Source organism: Pristiophorus japonicus, chromosome 1, assembly GCF_044704955.1.
Source record: "Pristiophorus japonicus isolate sPriJap1 chromosome 1, sPriJap1.hap1, whole genome shotgun sequence".
Taxonomy (NCBI): Eukaryota; Metazoa; Chordata; class Chondrichthyes; family Pristiophoridae; genus Pristiophorus; species Pristiophorus japonicus.
In genome coordinates, this window is record NC_091977.1 from 61,336,936 (window position 1) to 61,355,440 (window position 18,505).

Here is an 18,505-nt window from a genome sequence, read left to right on the forward strand (position 1 = left end):
AGGAACCAACTAGAGAGCAGGCCACCCTAGACTGGGGCTTGTGTAATGAGAGAGGATTAATTAGCAATCTTGTCGTGCGAGGGCCCTTGGGGAAGAGTGACCATAATATGGTAGAATTCTTTATTAAGATGGGAGAGTGACAATGTTAATTCAGAGACTAGGGTGCTGAACTTAAAGAAAAGTAACTTCGATGGTATGAGATGTGAATTGGCTAGGATAGACTGGCAAATGATACTTAAAGGGTTGACGGCAGATAGGCAATAGCAGACATTTAAAGATCACATGGATGAATTTCAACAATTGTACATCCCTGTCTGGAGTAAAAACAAAACGGGGAAGGTGGCTCAACCATGGCTAACAAGGAAAATTAGGGATAGTGTTAAATCAAAGGAAGAGGCAAATAAATTGGCCAGAAAAAGCAGCAAACCTGAGGACTGGGAGAAATTTAGAATTCAGCAGAGGAGGACTAAGGGTTTAATTAGTAGGGGGAAAATAGAATATGAGAGTAAGCTTGCAGGGAACATAAAAACTGACTGCAAAAGCTTCTACAGATATGTGAAGAGAAAAAGATTAGTGAAGACTAATGTAGATCCCTTGCAGTCAGAATCATGTGAATTCATAATGGGGAACCAACTGAACAAATACTTTCGTTCTGTCTTCACTGAGGAAGTCACGAATAACCTCCTGAAAATACTAGGGGACCGAGGGTCGAGTGAGAAGGAGGAACCGAGGGAACGGAGGGAAATCTTTTAGTCAGGAAATGGTGTTAGGGAAATTGAAGGGATTGAAATCCCCAGGGCCTGATAGACTGCATCCCAGAGTACTTAAGGAAGCGGCCCTCGAAATAGTAGATAGCATTGGTGGTCATTTTTCAACAGTCTATCGACTCTGGATCGGTTCCTATGGATTGGAGGGTAACTAATGTAACCCCACTTTTTAAAATAGGAGAGAGAAAACAGGGAATTATAGACCGGTTAGCCTGACATCGGTAGTGGGGAAAATGCTGGAATCAATTATTAAAGATGAAATAGCAGCGCATTTGGAAAGCAGTGACAGGATCGGTCCAAGTCAGCATGGATTTATGAAAGGGAAATCATGCTTGACAAATCTAGAATTTTTTGAGGATGCAACTGGTAGAGTGGAGAAGGGAGAACCAGTGGATGTGGTGTATTTGGACAGTCAAAAGACTTTTGACAAGGTCCTACACAAGAGATTAGTGTGAAAAATTAAGGCACATGGGATTGGGGGTAATGTATTGACGTGGATAGAGAACTGGTTGGCAGACAGGATGGAAAGAGTAGGAATAAACGGAGCGTTTTCAGAATGGCAGGCAGTGACTAGTGGGGTACCGCAAGGTTCAGTGCTGGGACCCCAGCTATTTACAATATATATTAATTTGGACGAAGGAATTGAATGTAATCACCAAGTTTGCAGATGACACTAAGCTGGGTGGCAGTGAGAGCTGTGAGGAGGATGCTAAGAGGCTGCAGGGTGACTTGAACAGGTTAGGTGAGTGGGCAAATGCATGGCAGATGCAGTATAATGTGGATAAGTGTGAGGTTATCCACTTTAGTGGCAAAAACAGGAAGGCAGATTATTATCTAAATGGTGACAGATTAGGAAAAGGGGAGGTGCAACGAGACCTGGGTGTCATGGTACATCAGTCATTGAAAGTAGGCATGCAGGTACAGCAGGTAGTAAAGAAAGCAAATGGCATGTTGGCCTTCATAGCGAGAGGATTTGAGTATAGGAGCAGGGAGGTCTTGCTGCAGTTGTACAGGGCCTTGGTGAGACTGCACCTTGAGTATTGTGTGCAGTTTTCGTCTCTTAATCTGAGGAAGAACATTCTTGCTATTGAGGAAGTGCAGCGAAGGTTCACCAGACTGAGTCCCGGGATGGCAGGACTGACATATCAAGAAAGACTGGATCGACTAGGTTTATATTCACTGGAATTTAGAAGAATGAGAGGGGATCTCATAGAAGCATATAAAATTCTAATGGGATTGGACAAGTTAGATGCAGGAAGAATGTTCCCGATGTTGGGGAAGTCCAGAATTGGGGTCACAGTCTAAGGAAAAGGGATAAGTCATATGGGACCGAGATGAGGAGAAACTTTTTCACCCAAAGAATTGTGAACCTGTGGAATTCTCTACCACAGAAAGTTGTTGAGTCCAGTTTGTTAGATATATTCAAAAGGGAGTTAGATGTAGCCCTTACGGCTAAAGGGATCAGGGGGTATGGAGAGAAGGCAGGAGTCGGGTACTGAAGTTGCATGTTCAGCCATGATCATATTGAATGGTGGTGTAGGCTCAAAAGGGCCGAATGGCCTGCTCCTGCATCTATTTTTTATGTTTCTAACAGAAAACAGAGAGTCGGGATAAATGGGTCATTTTCCGTTTGGCAACAGTAACTAGTTTGGTGCCGCAGGGATTGGTCCTGGGGCCTCAACTATTTACAATCTATATTAATGACTTGGATAAAGGGACTGAGTGTAATGTAGCCAAGTTTGCTGATGATACAAAGATGGGTAGGAAAGCAAATTGTGAGGAGGACACAAAAAATCTGCGGGCTAAGTGAGTGGGCAAAAATTTGACAGATGGAGTATAATGTGGGAAAATGTGAGGTTATCCACTTTGGCAGAAAAAAATAGAAAAGCAAATTGTAGTTTAAATGGAGAAAAATTGCAAAGTGCTGCAGTACAGAGGGACCTGGGGGTCTTTGTGCATGAAACACAAATAGTATACAGGTACTAATCAAGTAATCAGGAAGGCAAATGGAATGTTGGTCTTTATTGTAAGTGGGATGGAGTATAAAGGCAGAGAAGTCCTACTACAACTGTACAGGGTATTGGTGAGGCCACACCTAGAGTGCTGCGTGCAGTTTTGGTCTCCGTATTTAAGGAAGGATATACTTGTTTTGGAGGCTGCTCAGCGAAGATTCACTGGGTTGATTCTGGAGATGAGGGGGTTGGCTTATGAAACTAGGTTGAGCAGGTTGGGAATATACTCATTGGAGTTCAGAAGAATGAGAGGTGATCTTATCAACACATGTTGGCCCAGAAATTGCGACCTCCCCGGGTCCGTACTAAGTGTATACAGACCCAGGAATGCATCACAAAAGCTGGTTTTCAGCTCTAGCTTGATATAGAAACATAGAAAATAGGTGCAGGAGTAGGCCATTCGGACCTTCGAGCCTGCACCGCCATTCAATGAGTTCATGGCTGAACATGCAACTTTAGTACCCCATTCCTGCTTTCTCGCCATACCCCTTAATCCCCCTAGTAGTAAGGACTACATCTAACTCTTTTTTGAATATATTTAGTGAATTGGCCTCAACAACTTTCTGTGGTAGAGAATTCCACAGGTTCACCATTCTCTGGGTGAAGAAGTTTCTCCTCATCTCGGTCCTAAATGGCTTACCCCTTATCCTTCGACTGTGACCCCTGGTTTTGGACTTCCCCAACATTGGGAACATTCTTCCTGCACCTAACCTGTCTAAACCCATCAGAATTTTAAACGTTTCTATGAGATCCCCTCTCATTCTTCTGAACTCCAGTGAATACAAGCTCAGTTGATCCAGTCTTTCTTGATATGTCAGTCCCGCCATCCCGGGAATCAGTCTGGTGAACCTTCGCTGCACTCCCTCAATAGCAAGAATGTCCTTCCTCAAGTTAGGAGACAAAAACTGTACACAATACTCCAGGTGTAGCCTCACCAAGGCCCTATACAACTGTAGTAACACCTCCCTGCCCCTGTACTCAAATCCCCTTGCTATGAAGGCCAACATGCCATTTGCTTTCTTAACCGCCTGCTGTACCTGCATGCTAACTTTCAATGACCGATGTACCATGACACCCAGGTCTCGTTGCACCTCCCCTTTTCCTAATCTGTCACCATTCAGATAATAGTCTATCTCTATGTTTTTACCACCAAAGTGGATAACCTCACATTTATCCACATTATACTTCATCTGCCATGCATTTGCCCACTCACCTATCCAAGTCACTCTGCAGCCTCATAGCATCCTCCTCACAGCTCACACTGCCACCCAACTTAGTGTCATCCGCAAATTTGGAGATACTACATTTAATCCCCTCGTCCAAATCATTAATCTACAATGTAAACAGCTGGGGCCCCAGCACAGAACCTTGTGGTACCCCACTAGTCACTGTCTGACATTCTGAAAAGTACCCATTTACTCCTACTCTTTGCTTCCTGTCTGCCAACCAGTTCTCAATCCACGTCAGCACACTACCCCCAATCCCATGTGCTTTAACTTTGCACATTAATCTCTTGTGTGGGACCTTGTCGAAAGCCTTCTGAAAGTCCAAATTCACCACATCAACTGGCTCCCCCTTGTCCACTCTACTGGAAACATCCTCAAAAAATTCCAGAAGATTTGTCAAGCATGATTTCCCTTTCACAAATCCATGCTGACTTGGACCTATCATGTCACCTCTTTCCAAATGCGCTCTATGGCATCCTTAATAATTGATTCCATCATTTTACCCACTACCGATGTCAGTCTGACCGGTCTATAATTCCCTGTTTTCTCTCTCCCTCCTTTTTTAAAAAGTGGGGTTACATTGGCTACCCTCCACTCCATAGGAACTGATCCAGAGTCTACGGAATTTTGGAAAATGACTGTCAATGCATCCGCTATTTCCAAGGCCACCTCCTTAAGTACTCTGGGATGCAGTCCATCAGGCCCTGGGGATTTATCATCCTTCAATCCCATCAAATTCCCCAACACAATTTCCCGACTAATAAGGATTTCACTCAGTTCCTCCTTCTTACTAGACCCTCTGACCCCTTTTATATCCGGAAGGTTGTTTGTGTCCTCCTTAGTGAATACCGAACCAAAGTACTTGTTCAATTGGTCTGCCATTTCTTTGTTCACAGTTATGATAGATCCTCCGCATCTCGGGAATAAGGACATTTGCATGGGCAAGATTGTGATATTTACCCATACCTGTCCCAGCAAATGTCCTAAAAACTCTTGCGCCTGATAAAAGCAGGCGCATAGCCTACTTTTACAGGTGTAAGAGTTTTAAAACACACAAAAACATAAAATAAAACATTTTTAAAAAACACATTTTATTGTTAAAACCCTGCCCACTACGGTAAGTTTATTTTAAACCATAATTAAAAAAACTTTTTAAAAAATCAGAATATATATTTTTTTATAAGACATAACTAATTTAAATTAATGTTAAAAATGTGGTGTATTTTTTCTATTTTTTAAATTAGTGTTTTGGGTGTTTGTGGGGGGGGGTGGGGTTTCTCAATCACAATAATGGGAACTCCAACTTACAGAGTTCCCATTATTATGAATGAGAAAATATTTTAACTTGATTGGCTTGCCTAGAGCCATGTGACTGCAGCTCCAGCTCTACGGACATCCTGACGTGCATGGGCTCCAAAGCGCAGTGAGTGGAGGCCTCAGGACCGGGATCTCTGGTGGGCGCAGCAGGTTCAGGAAAGAACGCATCTTTTTTCTCTTTTTTAGTCGATTGCCCGCAGGAAGCAGCCGACCAGGATTTCTAGGCCATAAGATAATGAGGAGGCTCGACAAGGTGGATGTAGAGAGGATATTTCCACTCATAGGGGAAACTAAAACGAGGGGACATATTCTCAGAATAAGAGGCTGCCCATTTAAAACTGAGATGAGGAGGAATTGCTTCTCTCAGAGGGTTGTAAATCTGTAGAATTCTCTGCTCCAAAGAGCTATGGAGGCTGGGTCATTGAATATACTTAAGGCGGCGATAGACAGATTTTTGAGCAATAAGGGAATAAAGGGTTATGGGAAGCAGGCAGAAAATTGGAGCCGAGTCCATGATCAGATCAACCACGATCTTATTAAGTGGCGAAGCAGGCTCGAGGGGTCAAATGGCCTACTCCTGCTCCTATTTCTATGTTCTTTTGTAAATATGATGGGTCCTTCTATCAGAGCATAGTTAATTAGAACGAAGCTGCATTAAGCAGACGTAGAACAATCTTAAAAGAAAGAACTGGAAGGTCAGTAGAAATCAAAGTGATTTAAAACAAACTGGTACAAAATAAGGCTCAAGTCCCAGGTAGGTGTGGTAAACCTTTCAAAATATTGTATTTTCCATGTACTTTTCCTGATCACCACCGAATATTTAAAAGCTATAAATTTCCCACCACGACTGCCACACAAGTCCTCAATGAACCAGGTAATAGCCCTCAACACAACAAATGTTATAAATAGGTGAAAATGGCAGATATATCATACTCTACGGAGCTGTAGTCATTATCGTCCACCTATAGACAAAATATTTCTACTTAACACTGTAAGCTTTAAGTGTGAAGTTTATCTGGACTTTCATAGCAACATGTGGTTCTCTCGATCACTTGATGATAGCTTTATTCCATTTGCATGTGGAAGTTGAATGAATGAGGAGTAATGAGCTTTTTACAATTCGTAAACTTTCAATTTTTTCCATTTTTCTGCCAATATCATCACTCAAAGGCACTGACCCTTTGCAGTTTCACAGTTGCCAGCTGCATTTCCAGCAGCTCGCTTGAGTTGCCATCCTTTTATGTGCGAGTGTCAGCTGGTTATCCAACCAAGGGTGAGACAGAATCCCCAATCCTGTCCTCATGTGCACTTCCAGTGGGGACCACTGAAGAGTAATCAGGAAGCGGTTCATGGCTTTTGTTCCCCTTCCTCATTCCAGGGCACCAGGGATAATTGGCTTATCCAGTTGAACCAACAAGCATGCTGACAATTCATATTCAAAATGGTACTTTTTGAAACACAAAATAAAACTCAAAAAAATCTAAAATGTGATTGAAGTTAGATAATATCCAAACATCACACCCTTGACTTCAGTAGTTGCAATAAATGGCAGAAATGTTATACCTTCAACCTAAGGCCAGCTACTTGCAACATTTACCATACCAACAATGGAACAATGCAGCCAGTTGAAATAGTTCACAATTTTAGAGAGAGAAAAATTGACATTCCAGTTGTGGTTGTATAACTGAAAGCAGTGAGCAGCTCAGTGATGCATTCCAAAGGAAGACTGTTGCTGAGAAAATCATTTGAAAAAGAGTTTGCACCCTTAAAAAAGACCAAAAGCAAATCACTTTTTAGGAAAATCACATGAATGCATTGAAACATATACGAGGTCAGTGAATGTTGTATTTAAATTGCTCTACTCACTTCAGTTTCTTTTAAGAAAAGGTTTTAAAAATAAAATAGGCTAATTTCTGAAAAAAAATCAGTTTGAAGTATTACATTCAATTACATTATAAATAAGCTAAGCGCAAGCAAATTATATTTTATAAATGATCAAGGGTCTGTTGGTTAAAGGCACTGTACAATGTAGCTGAAGCCATAAAAAGCAAACGGTCCAGGATTAATCCCAGTCTGTGGAAAATTAGCTGATCCCATCAGATAGGGAGAGAAAATCAGCCAGAGAGCTCTTGCTCCCAATCAAGAACTACATCGGAATCCATACATATGTGGACATCAGGAGGAGGACAGGACTCGCCTGTGATACATTTGAAGGTCGAAATGTTTGCTGACTCATTGTCTAGGATTACACATAGTAAGGATACATACTGCAGCAAAAGTGCTTTCAAGAGTAACAGGCTTTGAGGGTGGTGAGGAAAAGAAATCAGGAACATTTTCTGGTAACTCACAGCTGAAGGTTGAATTTAAGTTGAACATATGTGACACCAAGTAAAATGTTAGTAAATCTATTTCTGGGGAGTAGAGCACACTTAATTAAAAAAATCATTCTCGAGATGTGGGCATCACTGGCAAGGCCAGCATTTATTGCCCATCCTAGTTCAAAAAGGTGATGGATCAGCTTTCTTCCTGGTAGTGGTTTTGATACATGCTGGGCAACTTCAGAGGGCAGTTAAGAGTCAACCATATTGATGTGGGACTGGAGTGATGTACAGGCTGGACCAGGCAGTCAGGTTTCCTTCGCTAAAGGACATTAGTGAACCAGTTGCATTTTTATGACAATCTAATAGCTTGATGGTCACTTTTACTTATACCAACCTTTTATTTTCAGATTTAAAAAAAACAGAATTCAAATTCTAAAACTGCGATGGCAGTCTGAAACCCACATTCTCTGAATTGATAGCTCCTTTCAAACAGATACAATTATTGTGCTTCAATTAATTCATCTGAAATTACAACAAAACACGACTCACTCAGCACTCATTATACTAACCTGAATGTGTACGCATGTGCCTGGTCAGATGAGTTTTCTGAGAACTTGAGTAAGGACACTGTGGGCACTTGTAAGGCCGTTCACCTGTGAAACAAGTACACTTATAGTAAAAAGAGGATGCTACTGTATCTTAGAAGTTGAAAACTTCACACGGAGCTGCCAAAACTATGCTCTGGGAACCCTAGCAACCCAGCCCTCAGAGCTTGGACAATTCGCTTCTATTTGGGCTTGTATTTCTCACTCCAGTGTGAGAGATAATAAAAATCGCAGACAGCCGGTTTACACAAATAGAACCTTCTGAAGCACATGCTGCATTGTTTCATCAACAGGGTGATAAGCTACTCCTTCGTGTGACACATTCCAATGTCACTGTAATTAACTTGCCTCTCCAGATATGCCAAAAACCAACTCCAATCAAAATTTGGACTACTAAATACAGAATTTTAGATGAAGAGAACTCCGGAAACTACTATACAGATGCAGTCTTATACTACCTTTCACAACCTCAGGATGTCCCAAAGCGCTTCACGGCCAATTAAGTACTTTTGAAGTGAAGTCATTTTTGTAATGTAGGAAACACGGCCGCCAATTTTCACACAGCAAGGTCCCACAAACAGCAATGTTTTTGGTGACAATATGTTGAGGGATAAATATTGGCCAGGACACCGGGAGAACTAGTGCCCTGGGATCTGGTTAAAAATGCACATTCAATATAAACTTTACTTGAATAAAACTTTTTAAAATTTGTCCTCTTGCTTTCCCATGCCCATTCTGCTGATGTCAAGTTACACTCAAATTTTCTGCCAAACTCATCAACAAATGCCCAAACGTAAAATGGGCATAAATCAGCATAAAGGGACAATACGGTTTGAACATAATTGGTAACATGACCAATGGTACCTCAAGGTGTTAGGGTGAAGGAGTATAAAAGTGAAAGTTTTTTTTTTAAACCTTGACGGTGAAGTTGGAGTGTGCAAGTAACACACAGCACTCTGTCATAAAGGTTTTTAATTAATTAATTTAAATTGCTCCGTACAGAGTCTCTATTGTTTTAAATCTTTTCCTTCTCACATCATCATAGGCAGTCTCTCGAAATCAAGGAAGACTTGCTTCCACTCTAAAAATGAGTTCTCAGGTGGCTGTACAGTCCAATACGGGAATCAGTCCCTGTCACAGATGGGACAGTCGTTGAAGGATAGGGTGGGTGGGGAGTCTGGTTTGCCACACGCTCCTTCCGCTGCCTGCGCTTGTTTTCTGCATGTTCTTGGTGACGAGACTCGAGGTGCTCAGCGCCCTCCCAGATGTTCTTCCCCCACTTAGGGTGGTCTTTGGCCAGAGATTCCCAGGTGTCGGTGGGGACAACGCACTTTATCAAGGAGGCTTTGAGGGTGTCCTTGAAACGTTTCCTCTGCCCACCTGGGGCCCGCCTGCCGTGTAGGAGTTCCGAGTAGAGCGCTTGCTTTGAGAGTCTTATGTCGGGCAATGTGGCCCGCCCAACGGAGTTGGTCGAATGTGGTCAGTGCTTCGATGCTGGGGATGTTGGCCTGATCAAGAACACTGACGTTGGTGCGTTTATCCACCCAGGGGATTTGCAGTATCTTGTGGAGACATCATTGGAGAAATAGCACCTTTTCACCGATGACTGATTCACAACAGAAGGATGCCAGGAACAAATCCTTCAACTGCAGGCCCTCATGGACGAGATAGAGGGAAAGCAGGACCGGCTCCTCAGCTTCCCTAAATCCCAGCGTCGCATACGGTCAGGAGGAGTGTGTGGATGAAAGTGGCAGAGACACAGTGCTCCATCCATAGTCCGCAGAAAGAGAACCCCCCCGAAAAGACCAATAGCACCTTCAATTGTCCCAATCAAACAACTGCAAACTTAACTGTTCTCTATTTGCAAGGCAAAATGGGCATACAACACCCAGGATAGGGCAAAGAGTGTTTGGCAGGGGGGGATCCCAAATCTTCGCTTTATGACTCACCTCTGTGCTGCAGTGGAGAATGAGGTGGGGGTGATGTGAAGAGTCCAACCTCAGTTGTGTAGCTGTCTGCTTGTTCTCTCAATGCTCCAGCACAGGGGCCAGCCTTCCCCCATCCGTGATATCACCTCCATGGGGCAACTCAACACTGACAAAGGCAATCATTCTAATAGTGTTTCTTCTTCCCACAGGTCATTTAAGATGTTGGAAGGCAGCTACTGTAGACGAGGAGGGGGAGAGCGAATAGCTTCTGGAGGAGCTAGAGAATGTAGTCTCTGGCTTTATCATGCAAATTGTCCCCAATGAACTGCTAGATGAGGGGTCAATAAAAAGGCAGAGCCACATACCTCTGCTCTTTCATGGGAGTAGAACCTCACCCCTACCTTCAGCCCACTGCCAAGAAAAAGTCAATCATCCAGCTCTCCTCAACTGGGTACCGGTGCCGTACCTAGATGCAGAGAACAAATGGGGAGCCTTGAGGGAGTAGGGGGAATTTAATTACTGTCTCACCTTTCTCTTCTATTATGGGAAAGGTGGGGGGGGCCAGGGGGAAAGCTGCCTGGCTGGAAGATTGTGACTGTCACTCATGTCTCACTTGCCTGAAAACAACCTTGTTTTTGAAATGTTAATGCTGCTAATGTAAACACTTTTTCATTCAAAGAGAATAAATCTTTATTTAAATTTGTCAACGTTTGCCAATGTTGTAACATCTGCTAAAGTAAAGTAAAGGAACATTGATTAATGTTCATTCAAGATTCACTGTTGTAAATACTTGTTCAAATTTTTAAAGAATGATTAACATTGCCTTAATTCTCTTTGTATTGCGAGCTACGACAGTCGGTGACTGGAGCTTGGGCAGATACAGCAGGAGTGGCAAGGTCGGGGCGAAAGAGCAGCAAGAGACTGTGGAAGGACGTGATCAGGGCCCAGGAGAGGAGTGAGTTTGGGGCCAGGGGCAGCATGAGCTAGCCCACACTGCGATATGTGCGCGCTAGATCCGTGCAGCAGAGCAGGTCTCCAATCATCTTGGGTAATCCTTGCCACTGGACCAAGACCTAGCTCTGTCAAGCCCATGTGGTGGCTGGTGTGCAACGGCCACCACACATTAAAAAAATCCACACACAGGCATCTTCCACCCTTCGGGATGTAGTTCGGGATCTGGAATTTTAGGTCCTTCATTGGAACACCTGTGAACTGATCCTTCTTTAGCGTGAAAACAAGTCATCCTCGTTTCAAGGGACTGCCTATGATGATGATGATGATGACGATGATGATGATGGATACTCTTTGTAATTAGAATATGTTTCTCAGTTTCTAGTTTCAGGGTCTTGTTAAGGTTTTTTGGATTTCCTGTACGAATTTGTCGAAGTATAGTTTAACTTTTTCAGGCAACCATTTGTAGTTATTGAGAACAATCAAACCATTTTTTGTAATGTAACAGTCTTTTAAATTAGGGAGCCATGTCTGGCCCTTCTCTTGGATGCAACCTTTGCAGGATGCTCAAAAGCTTGTGCCACTTTGACCGACCGCCCTCTCGAAGCAATGCCTCTGGCAGGCGCTCCATATCCCTGGAAAATTTCATCAACTTTGCTTACAATTTCCATCTCGCCCCAACCTTCACATGGCCCATGTCAGACTCTCCCCTTCCCTTCCTCAACTTCTCTATCTCCATTTTTAGGGATAGGCTGTCTACCCATATCTACTATAAGCGCACATACTCCCACAGCTACCTTGATTACACTTCCTCCCAACCCCGCTTTCAGCAAGGACTCAATTCCATTCCACCACTTTCACCGTCTGTCGCATCTGTTCCAACGATGCCACCTTCCACATCCGTGCTTTTCATGTCTTCCTTTTTCCTTTACTGAGGAATCCCCTCCACGGTGGTTGACAGGGCCCTCGACCGTGTCATCCCATTCCCCGTATTTCTGCTCTCACCCCATCCCCTCCCTCACAGATTAATAGGTTTCCCCCTTTACGTTATCAGCCTTCGCATTCAAAGGTCTGAAATTAACTCTCGTGCCTCTAGGGAACGAAACACAGGCAAGTTTGTTTTACTGGGATGAGATCATTAGGCTCATTTACAATCAGACAGTCCCTTACCAGTTGTCACCCTCTGTGTTCATTACTATCAGAGCTTCCTTGAAATCCTCTACGGCTAGGATACCCAAGCAATGGCTGGTCTAAAATGTGGTTGCTCCCACACCTATCTCTGACACATGGTCCCTAAATAGGTTCATAAGTTTGCTCGGATGAATATCCATAATTTAACTTCATTTTCATGAGTTGTGAATATCCGGATACCTTGCATGCTTCTTCCACAGAGAGTAAGCATGCTAGGAATTACAAGACGAAAAAAGACCACTGACCATCGAGTTCATTTGCCACCATTCCGGTAGTCACATGATACAACGATAATCAAGTTGTTCACTAATCATAACAATAATCTCTTAGTCAACAACAGACCCTGACGTGATGCAAATCACTGGTTGATATCAAGACTTTGCAATCACAACATCCTTGAACGCTTTCCTTGTCTCATAGCTCCCTCTAAACCTTAATCAAATAAATATCCGCTACCAATTCCAGTTTTATCTGTACTCTCCTAGGGGGAATACTTTGGGGCATTTTATTACATCAAATGCATGTAGTAATTCTGGTAATTCCAAACAAAATTCACTTTCAGGGGTATTGACCTTTCCAACAGTGTGCACTATTATCTGTATCTTCTTCCAGAGATTCTTTTGAACTGTTTTCTGACCTCTGATTAAAAGGGGACAAGAGGAAAACAGAACAAAGATAAGCCTTTTTGGCAGTCACTTCAAGACCTCTTTAGAATGGATCTCATTCAATCACAAACGACGAGTTACACGCCCAAATCATTTTGCAGGTTTCGACTCGATGCTGGAGCTGGAAGCTTGCCTGGTCTCCTCTGTTTTCAGGGCTCCCTGTTTCATTTTCTTTGTACTCTGCTTTATACTTAATTTCAGGAAACCCGAGTCAGTTTCCTTCCTCCGCTTGACTCTCCAAATAGCTAAACTCTATACAAAGTACTAGATGGACATTGGGCCCTTTTTATTCCGGTTGTACATTTCTCAGTGATTCCTGAAAGAGTTGACATATAGGAATGACTTCTGTACTAGGAAATAACTCAACATCCTAAAAGTAGGTCTATGTAATTGAACTTAAGGTTGGAAGAGTAGATGAGAAATGGTTTTGCACCAGATATACAATCTACATTTATATAGCCCACTTAATGTAGGAAACCGCCCCAAGGAGCTTCACAGGAGCATAAAATGATAAAAATTGACACAGCCAAAGAAGGAGACATTGGGACAGGTGACCAAAAGCTTGCACAAACAGGTAAGTTTTAAGAAAGGTCTTTAAGTAGGAAACGGGTGGAGAGGTTTAGGGAGGGAATTCCAGAGCTTAAGGCCTGGACAGTTGAAGGCACGGCCACCAATGGTGGGGCAAAGGAAGTGTGGGATGCACCAGAGTTGGAGGAACACAGAGTTCTTGGAGAGTTGCAAGGCTGGAGGAGGTCAGAGAGAAAGGGAGGGGCGAGATCGTGGAGGGATTTGAACACAAGGATGAGAATTTTAAAATTGAGGCATTAATAGACGAGTGATAGAGAAGTGGGAACCCTGGTGTATGTTTTCCTCTCTAACTAAGGATGCCTATGTTAACTGTAACACTCTTACTGTTGCTTTGTCCGCGATCAGCTAACTCAGCACAGATTAGGTGACTGAACCTGGGACATTTTCGGTCTGTACAGTTTAAAGCACTTAAAAACAGGATGTTAAATCACCAACAGTCTCTGCAAGAATTTCTAGGAAACATCATACTCCAGTTTACTTGTGTCACAGTCATCTGAGAATCAACTTCAGGGTGGAGGGTGGATGAACAAACCCATGGTTTAACAAGCATCGTTATCTAAATTCTCTGATGAATCAGTCTTTAAGGAAAGCACGGAGGAGGTGCGTGAGAGAGGCGGGAGTTCCGGGGTCGGCGAGAGGCCTATAATGGCCAGTGAGACCGGGAGCAGCGTCGAGGGGGTGCGTGGAGAGGCGGGAGTTCCGGGGTCGGCGAGAGGCCTATAAAGGCCAGTGAGACCGGGAGCAGCGTCGAGGGGGTGCGTGGAGAGGCGGGAGTTCCGGGGTCGGTGAGAGGCCTATAAAGGCCAGTGAGACCGGGAGCAGCGTATGGAGTTCGTTGGTGAGGCGTACTTGTGCAGCTACAGGGAGAAGGCAAAAAAAGAAATAGAAAGAAACAGAAAGGTGACGTCACAGCCAAGGGGGTAAGTGATTGGCTGGTGATTGGTGAGTAGTTTTTCTTTTTTCTCCTATAACAGTGAGTAAACTTTAGCATTGTTGTTGCCAATTTAAGTTAAGCTAAGGGTTAAGTCATGACAGGAGAGCTCGGTCACGTGATATGCTCCTCCTGTACCATGTGGGAACTCAGGGACACTTCCGGTGTCCCTGACGACGACGTGTGCGGGAAGTGTATCCGCCTCCAGCTCCTGACAGACCGCGTTGCGGAATTGGAGCTGAGGGTGGATTCACTCTGGAGCATCCACGATGCTGAGAACGACGTGAGTAGCACGTGTAGCGAGTTGGTCTTACCGCAGAAGAAGGGTCCACAGCCAGATAGGGAATGGAAGACCAGCAGGAAGAATAGTGCAAGGAAGGTAGTGCAGGGGTCCCCTGGGGTCATCCCCCTGCAAAACAGATACACTGCTTTGAGTACTGTTGGGGGGGATGACTTATCAGGGGAGGGCAGTAGCAGCCAAGTTCATGGCACCGTGGCTGGCTCTGTTGCACAGGAGGGCAGGAAAAAGAGTGGGAGAGCGATAGTGATAGGGGATTCAATTGTGAGGGGAATAGACAGGCGTTTCTGCAGCCGCAACAGAGACTCCAGGATGGTATGTTGCCTCCCTGGTGCAAGGGTCAAGGATGTCTCGGAGCGGGTGCAGGACATTCTAAAAAGGGAGGGAGAACAGCCAGTTGTCGTGGTGCACATTGGTACCAACGACATAGGTAAAAAAAAAGGGATGAGGTCCTACAAAACGAATTTAAGGAGCTAGGAACTAAATTCAAAAGTAGGACCTCAAAAGTAGTAATCTCAGGATTGCTACCAGTGCCACGTGCTAGTCAGAGTAGGAATCGCAGGATAGCGCAGATGAATACGTGGCTCGAGCAGTGGTGCAGCAGGGAGGGATTCAAATTCCTGGGGCATTGGAACCGGTTCTGGGGGAGGTGGGACCAGTACAAACCGGACGGTCTGCACCTGGGCAGGACCGGAACCAATGTCCTCGGGGGAGTGTTTGCTAGTGCTGTTGGGGAGAAGTTAAACTAATATGGCAGGGGGATGGGAACCAATGCAGGGAGACGGAGGGAACCAAAAAGGAGACAAAAGCAAAAGACAGAAAGGAGATGAGGAAAAGTGGAGGGCAGAGAAACCCAAGGCAAAGAACAAAAAGGGCCACTGTACAGCAAAATTCTGAAAGGACAAAGGATGTTAAAAAAACAAGCCTGAAGGCTTTGTGTCTTAATGCAAGGAGTATCCGTAATAAGGTGGATGAATTAACTGTGCAAATAGATGTTAACAAATATGATGTGATTGGGATTACGGATACGTGGCTCCAGGATGATCAGGGCTGGGAACTCAACATACAGGGGTATTCAACATTCAGAAAGGATAGAATAAAAGGAAAAGGAGGTGGGGTAGCATTGCTGGTTAAAGAGGAGATTAATGCAATAGTTAGGAAGGACATTAGCTTGGATGATGTGGAATCTATATGGGTAGAGCTGCAGAACACCAAAGGGCAAAAAATGTTAGTGGGAGTTGTGTACAGACCTCCAAAACAGTAGTAGTGATGTTGGGGAGAGCATCAAACAGGAAATTAGGGTTGCATGCAATAAAGGTGCAGCAGTTATAATGGGTGACTTTAATATGCACATAGATTGGGCAAGCAAAACTGGAAGCAATATGGTGGAGGAGGATTTCCTGGAGTGCATAAGGGATGGTTTTCCAGACCAATATGTCGAGGAACCAACTAGGGGGGTGGCCATCTTAGACTGGGTGTTGTGTAATGAGAGGATTAATTAGCAATCTCGTTGTGAGAGGCCCCTTGGGGAAGAGTGACCATAATATGGTGGAATTCTGCATTAGGATGGAGAATGAAACAGTTAATTCAGAGACCATGGTCCAGAACTTAAAGAAGGCTAACTTTGAAGGTATGAGGCGTGAATTGGCTAGGATTGATTGGCGAATGATACTTAAAGGGGTTGACTGTGGATGGGCAATGGCAGACATTTAGAGACCGCATGGATGAAATACAACAATTGTACATTCCTGTCTGGCGTAAAAATAAAAAAGGGAAGGTGGCTCAACCGTGCCTATCAAGGGAAATCAGGGATAGTATTAAAGCCAAGGAAGCGGCATACAAATTGGCCAGAAATAGCAGCGAACCCGGGGACTGGGAGAAATTTAGAACTCAGCAGAGGAGGACAAAGGGTTTGATTAGGGCAGGGAAAGTGGAGTACGAGAAGAAGCTTGCACGGAACATTAAGACGGATTGCAAAAGTTTCTATAGATATGTAAAGAGAAAAAGGTTAGTAAAGACAAATGTAGGTCCCCTGCAGTCAGAATCAGGGGAAGTCATAACAGGGAACAAAGAAATGGCAGACCAATTGAACAAGTACTTTGGTTCGGTATTCACTAAGGAGGACACAAACAACCTTCCGGATATAAAAGGGGTCAGAGGGTCTAGTAAGGAGGAGGAACTGAGGGAAATCCTTATTAGTCGGGAAGTTGTGTTGGGGAAATTGATGGGATTGAAGGCCGATAAATCCCCAGGGCCTGATGGACTGCATCCCAGAGTACTTAAGGAGGTGGCCTTGGAAATAGCAGATGCATTAACAGTCATTTTCCAACATTCCATTGACTCTGGATCAGTTCCTATCGATTGGAGGGTAGCCAATGTAACCCCACTTTTTAAAAAAAGGAGGGAGAGAGAAAACAGGGAATTATAGACCGGTCAGCCTGACCTCAGTAGTGGGTAAAATGATGGAATCAATTATTAAGGATGTCATAGCAGCGCATTTGGAAAGAGGTGACATAATAGGTCCAAGTCAGCATGGATTTGTGAAAGGGAAATCATGCTTGACAAATCTTCTGGAATTTTTTGAGGATGTTTCCAGTAGAGTGGACAAGGGAGAACCAGTTGATGTGGTATGTTTGGACTTTCAGAAGGCTTTCGACAAGGTCCCACACAAGAGATTAATGTGCAAAGTTAAAGCACATGGGATTGGGGGTAGTGTGCTGACATGGATTGAGAACTGGTTGTCAGACAGGAAGCAAAGAGTAGGAGTAAATGGGTACTTTTCAAAATGGCAGGCAGTGACTAGTGGGGTACCGCAAGGTTCTGTGCTGGGGCCTCAGCTGTTTACACTGTACATTAATGATTTAGACAAGGGGATTAAATGTGGTATCTCCAAATTTGCGGATGATACTAAGTTGGGTGGCAGTGTGAGCTGTGAGGAGGATGCTATGAGGCTGCAGGGTGACTTGGATAGGTTAGGTGAGTGGGCAAATGCATGGCAGATGAAGTATAATGTGGATAAATGTGAGGTTATCCACTTTGGTGGTAAAAACAGAGAGACAGACTATTATCTGAATGGTGACAGATTAGGAAAAGGAGAGGAGCAACGCGACCTGGGTGTCATGGTACATCAGTCATTGAAGGTTGGCATGCAGATACAGCAGACGGTTAAGAAAGCAAATGGCATGTTGGCCTTCATAGCGAGGGGATTTGAGTACAGGGGCAGGGAGGTGTTGCTACAGTTATACATGGCCTTGGTGAGGCCACACCTGGAGTATTGTGTACAGTTTTGGTCTCCTAACCTGAGGAAGGACATTCTTGCTATTGAGGGAGTGCAGTGAAGGTTCACCAGACTGATTCCCGGGATGACGGGACTGACCTATCAAGAAAGATTGGATCAACTGGGCTTGTATTCACTGGAGTTCAGAAGAATGAGAGGGGACCACATAGAAACGTTTAAAATTCTGATGGATTTAGACAGGTTAGATGCAGGAAGAATGTTCCCAATGTTGGGGAAGTCCAGAACCAGGGGTCACAGTCTAAGGATAAGGGGTAAGCCATTTAGGAACGAGATGAGGAGAAACTTCTTCACCCAGAGATTGGTGAATCTGTGGAATTCTCTGCCACAGAAAGTTGTTGAGGCCAATTCAGTAAATATATTCAAAAAGGAATTAGATGTAGTCCTTACTACTAGGGGGATCAAGGGGT

The 18,505-nt window shown here is 44.0% G+C and overlaps 1 protein-coding gene across 1 annotated transcript in view; it reads right to left on the reverse strand.

Moving 5' to 3' along the window:
• rest (RE1-silencing transcription factor) overlaps window positions 1–18,505 on the reverse strand; it is a 71,589-nt gene that overhangs the window by 13,651 nt on the left and 39,433 nt on the right. The window contains exon 3 of the mRNA XM_070880172.1: window positions 8,213–8,296. Within this exon, the coding sequence (XP_070736273.1) occupies window positions 8,213–8,296 (84 nt within the window). The remainder of the gene's footprint in view (window positions 1–8,212; window positions 8,297–18,505) is intronic.